Below are 13528 nucleotides of genomic sequence, written 5' to 3'. Positions count from 1 at the left end.
TGCTGGCCACTATGAATATAAAGAATAATTTCTTTCTTTAGTGATTCTGTTTTATGAGGGGGACAGAGAAGTAAACAAATAATTATAATACAGTAAGATGACAGCTAATATACATGCAATGTGCTATTGGAACCCAAAGAAAGAAGTAATTAACTATGCAAAAATATAGCTAGTTTACAAATTTGTGAGGCATCTTTGCAAGAGGCTATGCTAATCTTCTCTGTAATAGTCCAGTGTTGATACCAACAGGAATGAGACCACTACAGGAGTGAGACCAACCACAGAAGTAGAATAGAAAATCCCAGAATAAACACATGGATCTTGATGAGTTACGTTTGTCTTAGGGTAGGAGAAAAAAGTGTTCATTGTCTTTATCTTCATTTATTACAGTCTTTTTTATGTGTGTGTATGTTTATGATATAATTTTTAACCTTAGTAATAGCATCTAAATGTCTCAACCTCTGTATTCTATATCAGTATGCTTGGGGGTATGACCACTGGAAAACATAGATATAGATATGATATAAATGTAGATATAGACATAGATGCAGATTGTGAAATAGATTTAGATAGCTTCTTGTCTCTGGAAATACTACTTACGATATACTTTTTAAATTTTACAATAAAGCATTGTCTTTTAGGTAATTTCCTAACAGAAAATGAAGATAAGGCATAGCATTTATTGGCACTTAGCAAAATTAAGATGTTAATACAAATAGATCCTTAGTGTGCTTTTAGACATACTATAAAGGCTTCTTTTCGATTACAGAAATGAAGAAGGAACGAATTGAGGCACTCCAATTTAAGCTAAAGTAGAAAGTCTGGGTAAACTGTCGGCTTACTGTTTAAATGTCTGTTGGCTTTGTTACTAGCACACAAATTTGGAAACAAAATTCACGTCGGTTTCCGATAAAATTTATTGTTCCTCTTTGAGGCAATTTTTGGTGCTAATTTACCCAAGTCTCATCTTGGGTATCCCAGGCATTCCTCTGTGCTGTTCCTGAAACCATACATTGGCCTGGAGCTATTTGCGTAATAATATTGGTGTTCCTCCTCCATGCCCCAGTCGCAGGAGCCAGTGGCACATTCTGAAAGGTACTCCAAGACATTTGCTTGCCCCAGGAGCACCACGGTTTTAAGCATCAGGCTTAGCCAGGGTCTAAGTCTGCTTTGAAGAACCCACTCCAAAGAGTAACAGCTGTCACTTTTCCTGTCTCTGTCCTGGTGGACACCAAAACTTAAATGGTCTATCCCCTGACGAATTCAAGAGAATATAGTCACATTGCTATTATTATCCATCAATTTTACAAGGCATAAAAAGTCCTAAACTTACCTCTAATCTCTACTTTAGTCAGATAATTGACTTTTTTCACATATCAAAGTTTCATTTGTACCTTACCTACATGTAATGAAAACCACAATGCCTGTGGATATAGCCTAATGTTTTTATTCTTTCCACCTGTCAACTCTGTATAAGTAATTTGAGGTCACTGTTCTCAATGTGTTTCTCTTTTAATAATATCTAGCACAGCTTCACAGGCAACTTTATTTTTAATGAATGTTTTCTGTTGATAGTAGCGGTGCTGGTGGTGTTGCCAGCTTTTCTGTTCCACTCCAACAAGTATCCAAGTGTTGTCCTATAAGTGAATAAAGTTTTGCCAAGATCTATGTTATTTTCTATGACTTTTATTACAAATTTCTAGCCAACATAGTTTTTCATTCCCTGCATTTGTAAAAACTGCAAAAAAATGGAAATGCAAAAAATGCAAAAAAAAGTAAATGCCCTTACACAGTAATGGCTCAAGCCTTGAGTAATGGCTCAAGCCTTGAGTAATGGCTCAAGCCCAAGGAATCTGACTCATAAATGCTACAGAGAAAGTCATTCATTAACTTAAGGTCAAAGTCATGCAAGCTACTTGACAAATAAATGGAGGCCAACAGAAACATTAATTAGTGGAAATGTTTAAAAAGTAGACGTCACTGTGAAAGCAATGGCTTATTTCTGATGATGAAAGGTGTGATATCTCTTCCAGGTTATTTATTAACAATAGCCAATATTCAGAAAAAAAGAGATAAATGAGCAACATGGAAAAGGGCTAGGTAACGTCCAACTTATGAGCAGCTTCAAAACTCCAAGAGCATGCCAGTTGTATAGTTTTAAGAAAGTATTTTCCCTTACAGTATTGTTAGACATGGTAGCAACACTTTGCTTTCAGCTCACATAAGCCAATCTAAACTATAATGTAGTTGAAATATAATATTGCCCTGGTAATTCTATATTAAATTCACTTAAACCTTTGTAACACACTTCTGAATTTCCATCTGTGAATAATAATGAAAAAACACCATTTATTGAGCATTTATGTACTACTTCTCAGGCACTGTGCCAATTTAATCCTTACCTCAGTCAGTAAGATAATTATTATTATTCTCTTTTACAGATGCGCAAACAAATCTAAAATTCTAAAACAATCTGCTATAGGCGTGAGTATGTTAATAATGCTGTATGTGTGTATAAGAGAAAATGTTCTCTAAGTCTGTTGTTCTCCAGTTTTCATACTTAAGAAACAAGAAGCAATCCACAGTCAAAGGGCAGAGGCTCTGGACACAGAATTCCCTGTAACATATTCACAAGATCAGATAAATGCCTCTGTCAGTGACTGTCCATATAGTGCAATGTATTTGCAGCCTTGAGGAACATGTGTAGATTCAAACATATTCTTGGTTCCTCTTTTAAGAATCTTGTTAGACAGACCGTTAGATCTTATTTTTAATAACTCCTAATCCTTTTTATATACTCAGCCAAAGATCAAAGCTGCTGCTTAACTTTAAGCTGTACATTCTGTATTTTCCACCTTAATTTGTACTTATGCCACATTTTTTTTTTCATAGCAAGAGATAGATTTACCTTCACGAAGGAATACAATTTGCCCTTAAGGAAATGGTATTCATTTTCAATAAACATTTGGTAAGTAACTACTTTTTTAAAAGTCAAAGACTAAGTCTGAAGAAGGTAAAAAGATGGATAAGACCTAACCTATGCCTGTAAGGGGCTTAAAATCTAACTATGGGGACAGAAACTGAATCAGGGCTAAGTTTGAAGTAAAGCCTCACACTCCCTCTCTGAAGAACAATTTCTGACACAGTATTGTTTCTCTAAGGAGCAAGCTCTAACTTTGTCTCAATACGAGAAAGGGGGCTAAACAATAATCGTCTAGGATAAACTGTTAAAACTGAAAGATTCCGGTTCTACCAATAACTCTTTTTTTTATTATACTTTAAGTTTTAGGGTACATGTGCACAATGTGCAGGTTAGTTACATATGTATACCTGTGCCATGCTGGTGTGCTGCACCCATTAACTCGTCATTTAGCATTAGGTATATTTCCTAAAGCTATCCCTCCCCACTCTCCCTACCAAACAACAGTCCCCAGAGTGTGATGTTCCCCTTCCTGTGTCCATGTGTTCTCATTTTTCAATTCCCACCTATGAGTGAGAATATGCGGTGTTTGCTTTTTTGTTCTTGCGATACTTTACTGAGAATGATGACTTCCAGTTTCATCCATGTCCCTACAAAGGACATGAACTCATCATTTTTTATGGCTGCGTAGTATTCCATGGTGTATATGTGCCACATTTTCTTAATCCAGTCTATCATTGTTGGACATTTGGGTTGGCTCCAAGTCTTTGCTATTGTGAATAGTGCCACAATAAACATACGTGTGCATGTGTCTTTATAGCACCATGATTTACAGTCCTTTGGATATATACCCAGTAATGGGATGGCTGGGTCAAATGGTATTTCTAGTTCTAGATCCCCGAGGAATCGCCACACTGACTTCCACAATGGTTGAACTAGTTTACAGTCCCACCAACAGTGTAAAAGTGTTCCTATTTCTCTACATCCTCTCCAGCACCTGTTGTTTCCTGATTTTTTAATGATTGCCATTCTAACTGGTGTGAGATGGTATCTCATTGTGGTTTTGATTTGCATTTCTCTGATGGCCAGTGATGGTGAGCATTTTTTCGTGTGTTTTTTGGCTGCATAAATGTCTTCTTTTGAGAAGTGTCTGTGCATATCCTTTGCCCACTTTTCGATGGGGTTGTTTGTTTTCTTCTTGTAAATTTGTTGGAGTTCATTGTAGATTCTGGATATTAGCCCTTTGTCAGATGAGTAGGTTGTGAAAATTTTCTCCCATTTTGTAGGTTGCCTGTTCACTCTGATGGTAGTTTCTTTTGCTGTGCAGAAGCTCTTTAGTTTAATTAGATCTCATTTGTCAATTTTGGCTTTTGTTGCCATTGCTTTTGGTGTTTTAGACATGAAGTCCTTGCCCATGCCTATGTCCTGAATGGTAATGCCTAGGTTTTCTTCTAGGGTTTTTATGGTTTGAGGTCTAACGTTTAAGTCTTTAATCCATCTTGAATTAATTTTTGTATAAGGTGTAAGGAAGGGATCCAGTTTCAGCTTTCTCCATATGGCTAGCCAGTTTTCCCAGCACCATTTATTAAATAGGGAATCCTTTCCCCATTGCTTGTTTTTCTCAGGTTTGTCAAAGATCAGATAGTTGTAGATATGCGGTGTTATTTCTGAGGGCTCTGTTCTGTTCCATTGATCTATATCTCTGTTTTGGTACCAGTACCATGCTGTTTTGGTTACTGTAGCCTTGTAGTATAGTTTGAAGTCAGGTAGCATGATGCCTGCAGCTTTGTTCTTTTGGCTTAGGATTGACTTGGCGATGCGGGCTCTTTTTTGGTGCCATATGAACTTTAAAGTAGTTTTTTCCAATTCTGTGAACAAAGTCATTGGTAGCTTGATGGGGATGACATTGAATCTATAAATTACCTTGGGCAGTATGGCCATTTTCACGATATTGATTCTTCCTGCCCATGAGCATGGAATGTTCTTCCATTTGTTTGTATGCTCTTTTATTTCATTGAGCAGTGGTTTGTAGTTCTCCTTGAAGAGGTCTTCACGTCCCTTGTAAGTTGGATTCCTAGGTATTTTATTCTCTTTGAAGCAATTGTGAATGGGAGTTCACTCATGATTTGGCTCTCTGTTTGTCTTTTATTGGTGTATAAGAATGCTTGTGATTTTTGTACATTGATTTTATATCCTGAGACTTTGCTGAAGTTGCTTATCAGCTTAAGGAGATTTTGGGCTGAGACAATGGGGTTTTCTAGATATACAATCATGTCATCTGCAAACAGGGACAATTTGACTTCCTCTTTTCCTAATTGAATACCCATTATTTCCTTCTCCTGCCTAATTGCCCTGGCTAGAACTTCCAACACTATGTTGAATAGGAGTGGTGAGAGAGGGCATCCCTGTCTTGTGCCAGTTTTCAAAGGGAATGCTTCCAGTTTTTGCCCATTCAGTATGATATTGGCTGTGGGTTTGTCATAGATAGCTCTTATTATTTTGAGATACGTCCCATCAATACCTAATTTATTGAGAGTTTTTAGCATGAAGGGCTGTTGAATTTTGTCAAAGGCTTTTTCTGCATCCATTGAGATAATCATATGGTTTTTGTCTTTGGTTCTGTTTATATGCTGCATTACATTTATTGATTTGCATATATTGAACCAGCCTTGCATCCCAGGGATGAAGTCCACTTGATCATGGCGGATAAGTTTTTTGATGTGCTGCTGGATTTGGTTTGCCAGTATTTTATTGAGGATATTTGCATCAATGTTCATCAAGGATACTGGTCTAAAATGCTCTTTTTTGGTTGTGTCTCTGCCCGGCTTTGGTATCAGGATGATGCTGGCCTCATAAAGTGAGTTAGGGAGGATTCCCTCTTTTTCTATTGATTGGAATAGTTTTAGAAGGAATGGTACCAGTTCCTCCTTGTACCTCTGGTAGAATTCGGCTGTGAATCCATCTGGTCCTGGACTCGTTTTGGTTGGTAAGCTATTGATTATTGCCACAAATTTCAGAGCCTGTTATTGGTTTATTCAGAGAGTCAACTTCTTCCTGGTTTAGTCTTGGGAGGGTGTATGTGTCGAGGAATCTATCCATTTCTTCTAGATTTTCTAGTTTATTTGCATAGAGGTGTTTGTAGTATTCTCTAATGGTAGTCTATATTTCTGTGGGATCGATGGTGATATCCCCTTTATCATTTTTTATTGCGTCTATTTGATTCTTCTCTCTTTTCTTCTTTATTAGTCTTGCTAGCGGTCTATCAATTTTGTTGATCCTTTCAAAAAACCAGCTCCTGCCTTCATTAATTTTTTGAAGGGTTTTTTGTGTCTCTATTTCCTTCAATTCTGCTCTGATTTTAGTTATTTCTTGCCTTCTGCTAGCTTTTGAATGTGTTTGCTCTTGCTTTTCTAGTTCTTTTAATTGTGATGTTAGGGTGTCAATTTTGGATCTTTCCTGCTTTCTCTTGTGGGCATTTAGTGCTATAAATTTCCGTATACACACTGCTTTGGACTACCAATAACTCTTAGGGAGAGGGGGCAACGCTGGAGAAAGGGAACAGTTTCAGAATTGACGTAAGTGTACCTGCGGATGTTCCTTTACAAACCACATACCCCCAGCTTGCCATGTTCCCAAGAATCACTGCTATTGGGCATCCAGGTATAGAAAGAAAGATGTCATGCGTCTCAGAATCTTGAGATAGGCAAAGACTGAGAACCACAAGGTCTAACATGCTGTAGTTTTCCAGGTGCAGCTTCCAGTGACAACATAGTATATACTCATTTTTCTATTTGTCCTTATTTAATATTAAATAAAAAAGCATATTTGGCACAAAAGTCCACATCAAGAGGAACTTAATTCAACTAGGTGATTACCTGTGTCATTCATTGAGATAAAAGGCTGTCTCTTCAGAAGTAGGCCTGAATCACTGCAAACTTGAGTTGCTTAGAAAAGAGTCTGTGATAAAAACAAGTATGAAGATAGTTATCTAAAGTAAATTATTTTTATTCATTAACAACTAACCTTTTGGGAATGCTCTCATAACTTACTGTAATTTACTCTCTTCAAAAACTCAGAGAATTAGCCTAATTCTCTTCTACACATAAAATACTGCAGATATTTTCTGTCTTTGGAGAAGCAGCCTTTCTCCTCTTTTTACTGAAATGAAATTCTTAGTGCCACAGCTTCCTAAATCTATTTCAGTCCTTATATTTATCTTTTATCTACTTTCACACTTCACATTCCACCTGTAAAATGCATCCCTAACCAGTTGATATTCTATCTTATCTTCCATCCACATGTACCATTTAGCATTTACATTTATGTTTTATGTTTTGCTGCCACACTGATTACCAAATGGTGGTGGATGACATTTTTGTTTTGAGTTTAGCATTTTGTTTCTGTTTTAGTTTTAGGGGGAGGGGTTTTTTAAATGGCATTATATGGCATTTAAAATTATATGGCATATCACTCTATAAAAATTTAAGTTAAAGAAAAGCCTTTTTCCAAACGAAGGGGAAAAGCTATTCAATTTTACCACATAGAAACCACTGCTAAAATTTTGGTATTTTTCCTTGCAGCATTATTTTCTATGTATGTTTTTTATCTTTTCATTTTGAAATAATTTCAGACTTACAGAAAAGCTGCAGAAATAGTACAGAGATTTACCATGTACCCTTCACCCAGCTTCTACCATTAATATGTTAATGACTTCCATAACCATAGTATAGTTGCCTAGATCTTCTACATATATTTTGACAAGGTTGAATTTATATTTTTTGTTCATTGCTTTTTTTGCATTTAATATGATAGCATAAGCATTTATATTAAGTTCTTCAAAAATATTTTAATGTCCAAGTAATGTCATACTATATAAATGAATATTTTAATTAATTATTGCCATACTGTTGGATATTGAGATTGTTTGTGATTTTTTCTATTATTAAAAACTCCCATCAACATGTTATCATTTTTTAAATATCTACTAATTTTATGGGTCAAAAAGGTAGTCTCTCATTTTAAATTGCTTTTTTGTAGTTATTATTGAAGGTGGACATTTTAAATGCTTACAGGTTTTATTTCATCTTTTGTAAACTGTTCATTCAGGCCCTTTTCCATGTACTGATTGGTGTCTGAATGTATTACTTACAAAGTTATGTAAGCTTACATATTTAAGATTAAGCTTTTGACTCAAAGATTACAAAGTGTTTTATTGTTTTGTATTCACCTTTTGATTATTTTGTTTTTATTTCAATAATCCAGAATAATTTTGCTGACTGAAAACAACATATCTCTTTTATAGTTGTAATTTGGAATTAAATAATTTTTTTATAAACTAAAACTTCCTTCCATTCTTCAACTCAGTATTTCTCAAACTAAGATCTGTCAACCACTAGTTATCTGAACATGTGACTCTTGGGAATTATAGGAATTTCTTTCCTTAAAAGGGTCTATATATGGGGGAGGAGCCAAGATGGCTGAATAGGAACAGCTCCAGTCTACAGCTCCCAGCGTGAGCGACGCAGAAGACGGGTGATTTCTGCATTTCCATCTGAGGTACCAGGTTCATCTCACTAGGGAGTGCCAGACAGTGGGCGCAGGTCAGTGGGTGCGCACACCGTGCGCGAGCTGAAGAAGGGCGAGGCATTGCCTCACTCGGGAAGTGCAAGGGGTCAGGGAGTTCCCTTTCCTGGTCAAAGAAAGGGGTGACAGACGGCACCTGGAAAATCGGGTCACTCCCACCTGAATACTGCGCTTTTCCGACGGGCTTAAAAAACGGCGCACCAGGAGATTATATCCCGCACCTGGCTCAGAGAGTCCTGTGCCCATGGAGTCTCACTGATTGCTAGCACAGCAGTCTGAGATCAAACTGCAAGGCGGCAGCGAGGCTCGGGGAGGGGCGCCCATCATTACCCAGGCTTGCTTAGGTAAACAAAGCAGCCAGGAAGCTCCAACTGGGTGGAGCCCACCACAGCTCAAGGAGGCCTGCCTGCCTCTGTAGGCTCCACCTCTGGGGGCAGGGCACAGACAAACAAAAAGACAGCAGTAACCTCTGCAGACTTAAATGTCCCTGTCTGACAGCTTCGAAGACAGCAGTGGTTCTCCCAGCACACAGCTGGAGATCTGAGAACGGGCAGACTGCCTCCTTAAGTGGGTCCCTGACCCCTGACCCCTGAGCAGCCTAACTGGGAGGCACCCCCAAGCAGGAGCAGACTCACACCTCACACGGCCGGGTACTCCAACAGACCTGCAGCTGAGGGTCCTGTCTGTTAGAAGGAAAACTAACAAACAGAAAGGACATCCACACCAAAAACCCATCTGTACATCACCATCATCAAAGACCAAAAGTAGATAAAACCACAAAGATGGGGAAAAAACAGAGCAGAAAAACTGGAAACTCTAAAAAGCAGAGCGCCTCTCCTCCTCCAAATGAACGCAGTTCCTCAGCAACGGAACAAAGCTGGACGGAGAATGACTTTGACAAGCTGAGAGAAGAAGGCTTCAGACGATCAAATTACTCCGAGCTACGGGAGGATATTCGAACCAAAGGCAAAGAGAAGTTGAAAACTTTGAAAAAAATTTAGAAGAATGTATAACTAGAATAACCAATACAGAGAAGTGCTTAAAGGAGCTGATGGAGCTGAAAACCAAGGCTCGAGAACTACATGAAGAATGCAGAAGCCTCAGAAGCCGATGCGATCAAATGGAAGAAAGGGTATCAGCAATGGAAGATGAAATGAATGAAATGAAGTGAGAAGGGAAGTTTAGAGAAAAAAGAATAAAAAGAAAAGAGCAAAGCCTCCAAGAAATATGGGACTATGTGAAAAGACCAAATCTATGTCTGATTGGTGTACCTGAAAGTGATGGGGAGAATGGAACCAAGTTGGAAAACACTCTGCAGGATATTATCCAGGAGAACTTCCCCAATCTAGCAAGGCAGGCCAACATTCAGATTCAGGAAATACAGAGAACGCCACAAAGATACTCCTTGAGAAGAGCAACTCCAAGACACATAATTGTCAGATTCACCAAAGTTGAAATGAAGGAAAAAATGTTAAGGGCAGCCAGAGAGAAAAGTCAGGTTACCCTCAAAGGGAAGCCCATCAGACTAACAGCAGATCTGTCGGCAGAAACTCTGCAAGCCAGAAGAGAGAGGGGGCCAATATTCAACATTCTTAAAGAAAAGAATTTTCAACCCAGAATTGCATATCCAACCAAACTAAGCTTCATAAGTGAAGGAGAAATAAAATACTTCACAGACAAGCAAATGTTGAGAGATTTTGTCACCACCAGGCCTGCCCTAAAAGAGCTCCTGAAGGAAGCACTAAACATGGAAAAGCACAACCGCTACCAGCCGCTGCAAAATCATGCCAAAATGTAAAGACCATCGAGACTAGGAAGAGACTGCATCAACTAACGAGCAAAATAACCAGCTAACATCATAATGACAGGATCTAATTCACACATAACAGTATTAACTTTAAATGTAAATGGACTAAATGCTCCAATTAAAAGACACAGACTGGCAAATTGGATAAAGAGTCATGACCCATCACTGTGCTATATTCAGGAAACCCATCTCACGTGCAGAGACACACATAGGCTCAAAATAAAAGGATGGAGGAAGATCTACCAAGCAAATGGAAAGCAAAAAAAGGCAGAGGTTGCAATCCTAGTCTCTGATAAAATAAACTTTAAACCAACAAAGATCAAAAGAGACAAAGAAGGCCATTACATAACAGTCAAGGGATCAATTCAACAAGAAGAGCTAACTATCCTAAATACATATGCACCCAATACAGGAGCACCCAGATTCATAAAGCAAGTCCTGAGTGACCTACAGAGAGACTTAGACTCCCACACATTAATAATGGGAGAATTTAACACCCCACTGTCAACATTAGACAGATCAACGAGACAGAAGGTCAACAAGGATACCCAGGAATTGAACTCAGCTCTGCACCAAGCAGACCTAATAGACATCTACAGAACTCTCCACCCCAAATCAACAGAATATACATTTTTTTCAACACCACACCACACCTATTCCAAAATTGACCACATACTTGGAAGTAAAGCTCTCCTCAGCAAATGTAAAAGAACAGAAATTATAACAAACTATCTCTCAGATCACAGTGCAATCAAGCTAGAACTCAGGATTAAGAATCTCACTCAAAACCGCTCAACTACATGGAAACTGAACAACCTGCTCCTGAATGACTACTGGGTACATAATGAAATGAAGGCAGAAATAAAGATGTTCTTTGAAACCAACGAGAACCAAGACACAACATACCAGAATCTCTGGGATGCATTCAAAGCAGTGTGTAGAGGGAAATTTATAGCACTAAATGCCCACAAGAGAAAGCAGGAAAGATCCAAAATTGACACCCTAACATCACAATTAAAAGAACTAGAGAAGCAAGAGCAAACACATTCAAAAGCTAGCAGAAGGCAAGAAATAACTAAAATCAGAGCAGAAGTGAAGGAAATAGAGACACAAAAAACCCTTCAAAAAATTAATGAAGCCAGGAGCTGGTTTTTTGAAAGGATCAACAAAATTGATAGACCGCTAGCAACACTAATAAAGAAAAAAAGAGAGAAGAATCAAATAGACGCAATAAAAAATGATAAATGGGATATCACCACCGATCCCACAGAAATACAAACTACCATCAGAGAATATTACAAACACCTCTATGCAAATAAACTAGAAAATCTAGAAGAAATGGATAAATTCCTCGACACATACACTCTCCCAAGACTAAACCAGGAAGAAGTTGAATCTCTGAATAGATCAATAACAGGAGCTGAAATTGTGGCAATAATCAATAGCTTACCAACCAAAAAGAGTCCAGGACCAGATGGATTCACAACCGAATTCTACCAGAGGTACAAGGAGGAACTGGTACCATTCCTTCTGAAACTATTCCAATCAATAGAAAAAGAGGGAATCCTCCCTAACTCATTTTATGAGGCCAGCATCCTCCTGATACCAAAGCCAGGCAGAGACACAACCAAAAAAGACCATTTTAGACCAATATCCTTGATGAACATTGATGCAAATATCCTCCATAAAATACTGGCAAACCAAATCCAGCAGCACATCAAAAAGCTTATCCGCCATGGTCAAGTGGGCTTCATCCCTGGGATGCAAGGCTGGTTCAATATATGCAAATCAATAAATATAATGCAGCATATACACAGAACCAAAGACAAAAACCATATGATTATCTCAATGGATGCAGAAAAAGCCTTTGACAAAATTCAACAGCCCTTCATGCTAAAAACTCTCAATAAATTAGGTATTGATGGGACGTATCTCAAAATAATAAGAGCTATCTATGACAAACCCACAGCCAATATCATACTGAATGGGCAAAAACTGGAAGCATTCCCTTTGAAAACTGGCACAAGACAGGGATGCCCTCTCTCACCACTCCTATTCAACATAGTGTTGGAAGTTCTAGCCAGGGCAATTAGGCAGGAGAAGGAAATAATGGGTATTCAATTAGGAAAAGAGGAAGTCAAATTGTCCCTGTTTGCAGATGACATGATTGTATATCTAGAAAACCCCATTGTCTCAGCCCAAAATCTCCTTAAGCTGATAAGCAACTTCAGCAAAGTCTCAGGATATAAAATCAATGTACAAAAATCACAAGCATTCTTATACACCAATAAAAGACAAACAGAGAGCCAAATCATGAGTGAACTCCCATTCACAATTGCTTCAAAGAGAATAAAATACCTAGGAATCCAACTTACAAGGGACGTGAAGACCTCTTCAAGGAGAAATACAAACCACTGTTCAATGAAATAAAAAAGCATACAAACAAATGGAAGAACATTCCATGCTCATGGGTAGGAAGAATCAATATCGTGAAAATAGCCATACTGCCCAAGGTAATTTATAGATTCAATGCCATCCCCATCAAGCTACCAATGACTTTCTTCACAGAATTGGAAAAAACTACTTTAAAGTTCATATGGCACCAAAAAAGAGCTTGCATCGCCAAGTCAATCCTAAGCCAAAAGAACAAAGCTGGAGGCAGCACACTACCTGACTTCAAACTATACTACAAGGCTACAGTAACCAAAACAGCATGGTACTGGTACCAAAACAGAGATATAGATCAATGGAACAGAACAGAGCCCTCAGAAATAACGCCGCGTATCTACAACCATCTGATCTTTGACAAACCTGAGAAAAACAAGCAATGGGGAAAGGATTCCCTATTTAATAAATGGTGCTGGGAAAACTGGCTAGCTATATGTAGAAAGCTGAAACTGGATCCCTTCCTTACACCTTATACAAAAATCAATTCAAGATGGATTAAAGACTTAAACGTTAGACCTCAAACCATAAAAACCCTAGAAGAAAACCTAGGCATTACCATTCAGGACATAGGCATGGGCAAGGACTTCATGTCTAAAACACCAAAAGCAATGGCAACAAAAGCCAAAATTGACAAATGAGATCTAATTAAACTAAAGAGCTTCTGCACAGCAAAAGAAACTACCATCAGAGTGAACAGGCAACCTACAAAATGGGAGAAAATTTTTGCAACCTACTCATCTGACAAAGGGCTAATATCCAGAATCTACAAT

At 38.1% G+C, this 13528-nt stretch overlaps 1 protein-coding gene across 4 annotated transcripts in view; it reads right to left on the bottom strand.

Moving 5' to 3' along the window:
• The window catches only part of SLC44A5 (solute carrier family 44 member 5), a 437474-nt gene that overhangs the window by 343218 nt on the left and 80728 nt on the right, over window positions 1-13528 (bottom strand). For 2 of the 4 annotated variants that reach the window (XM_054438277.1, XM_054438266.2), the window contains exon 2: window positions 6796-6877. The exons of the other annotated variants lie outside the window; for them this stretch is intronic. In XM_054438277.1, coding sequence (XP_054294252.1) covers window positions 6796-6808 — 13 coding nt within the window. In that variant the 5' untranslated portion in view covers window positions 6809-6877. The remainder of the gene's footprint in view (window positions 1-6795; window positions 6878-13528) is intronic. 4 annotated transcript variants of the gene reach the window in all.

This window comes from Pongo pygmaeus, chromosome 1 (assembly GCF_028885625.2).
Source record: "Pongo pygmaeus isolate AG05252 chromosome 1, NHGRI_mPonPyg2-v2.0_pri, whole genome shotgun sequence".
Taxonomy (NCBI): domain Eukaryota; kingdom Metazoa; phylum Chordata; class Mammalia; order Primates; family Hominidae; genus Pongo; species Pongo pygmaeus.
Note: the sequence above shows the minus strand (reverse complement) of the source record. Positions and strands in the feature narration are given on the sequence as shown.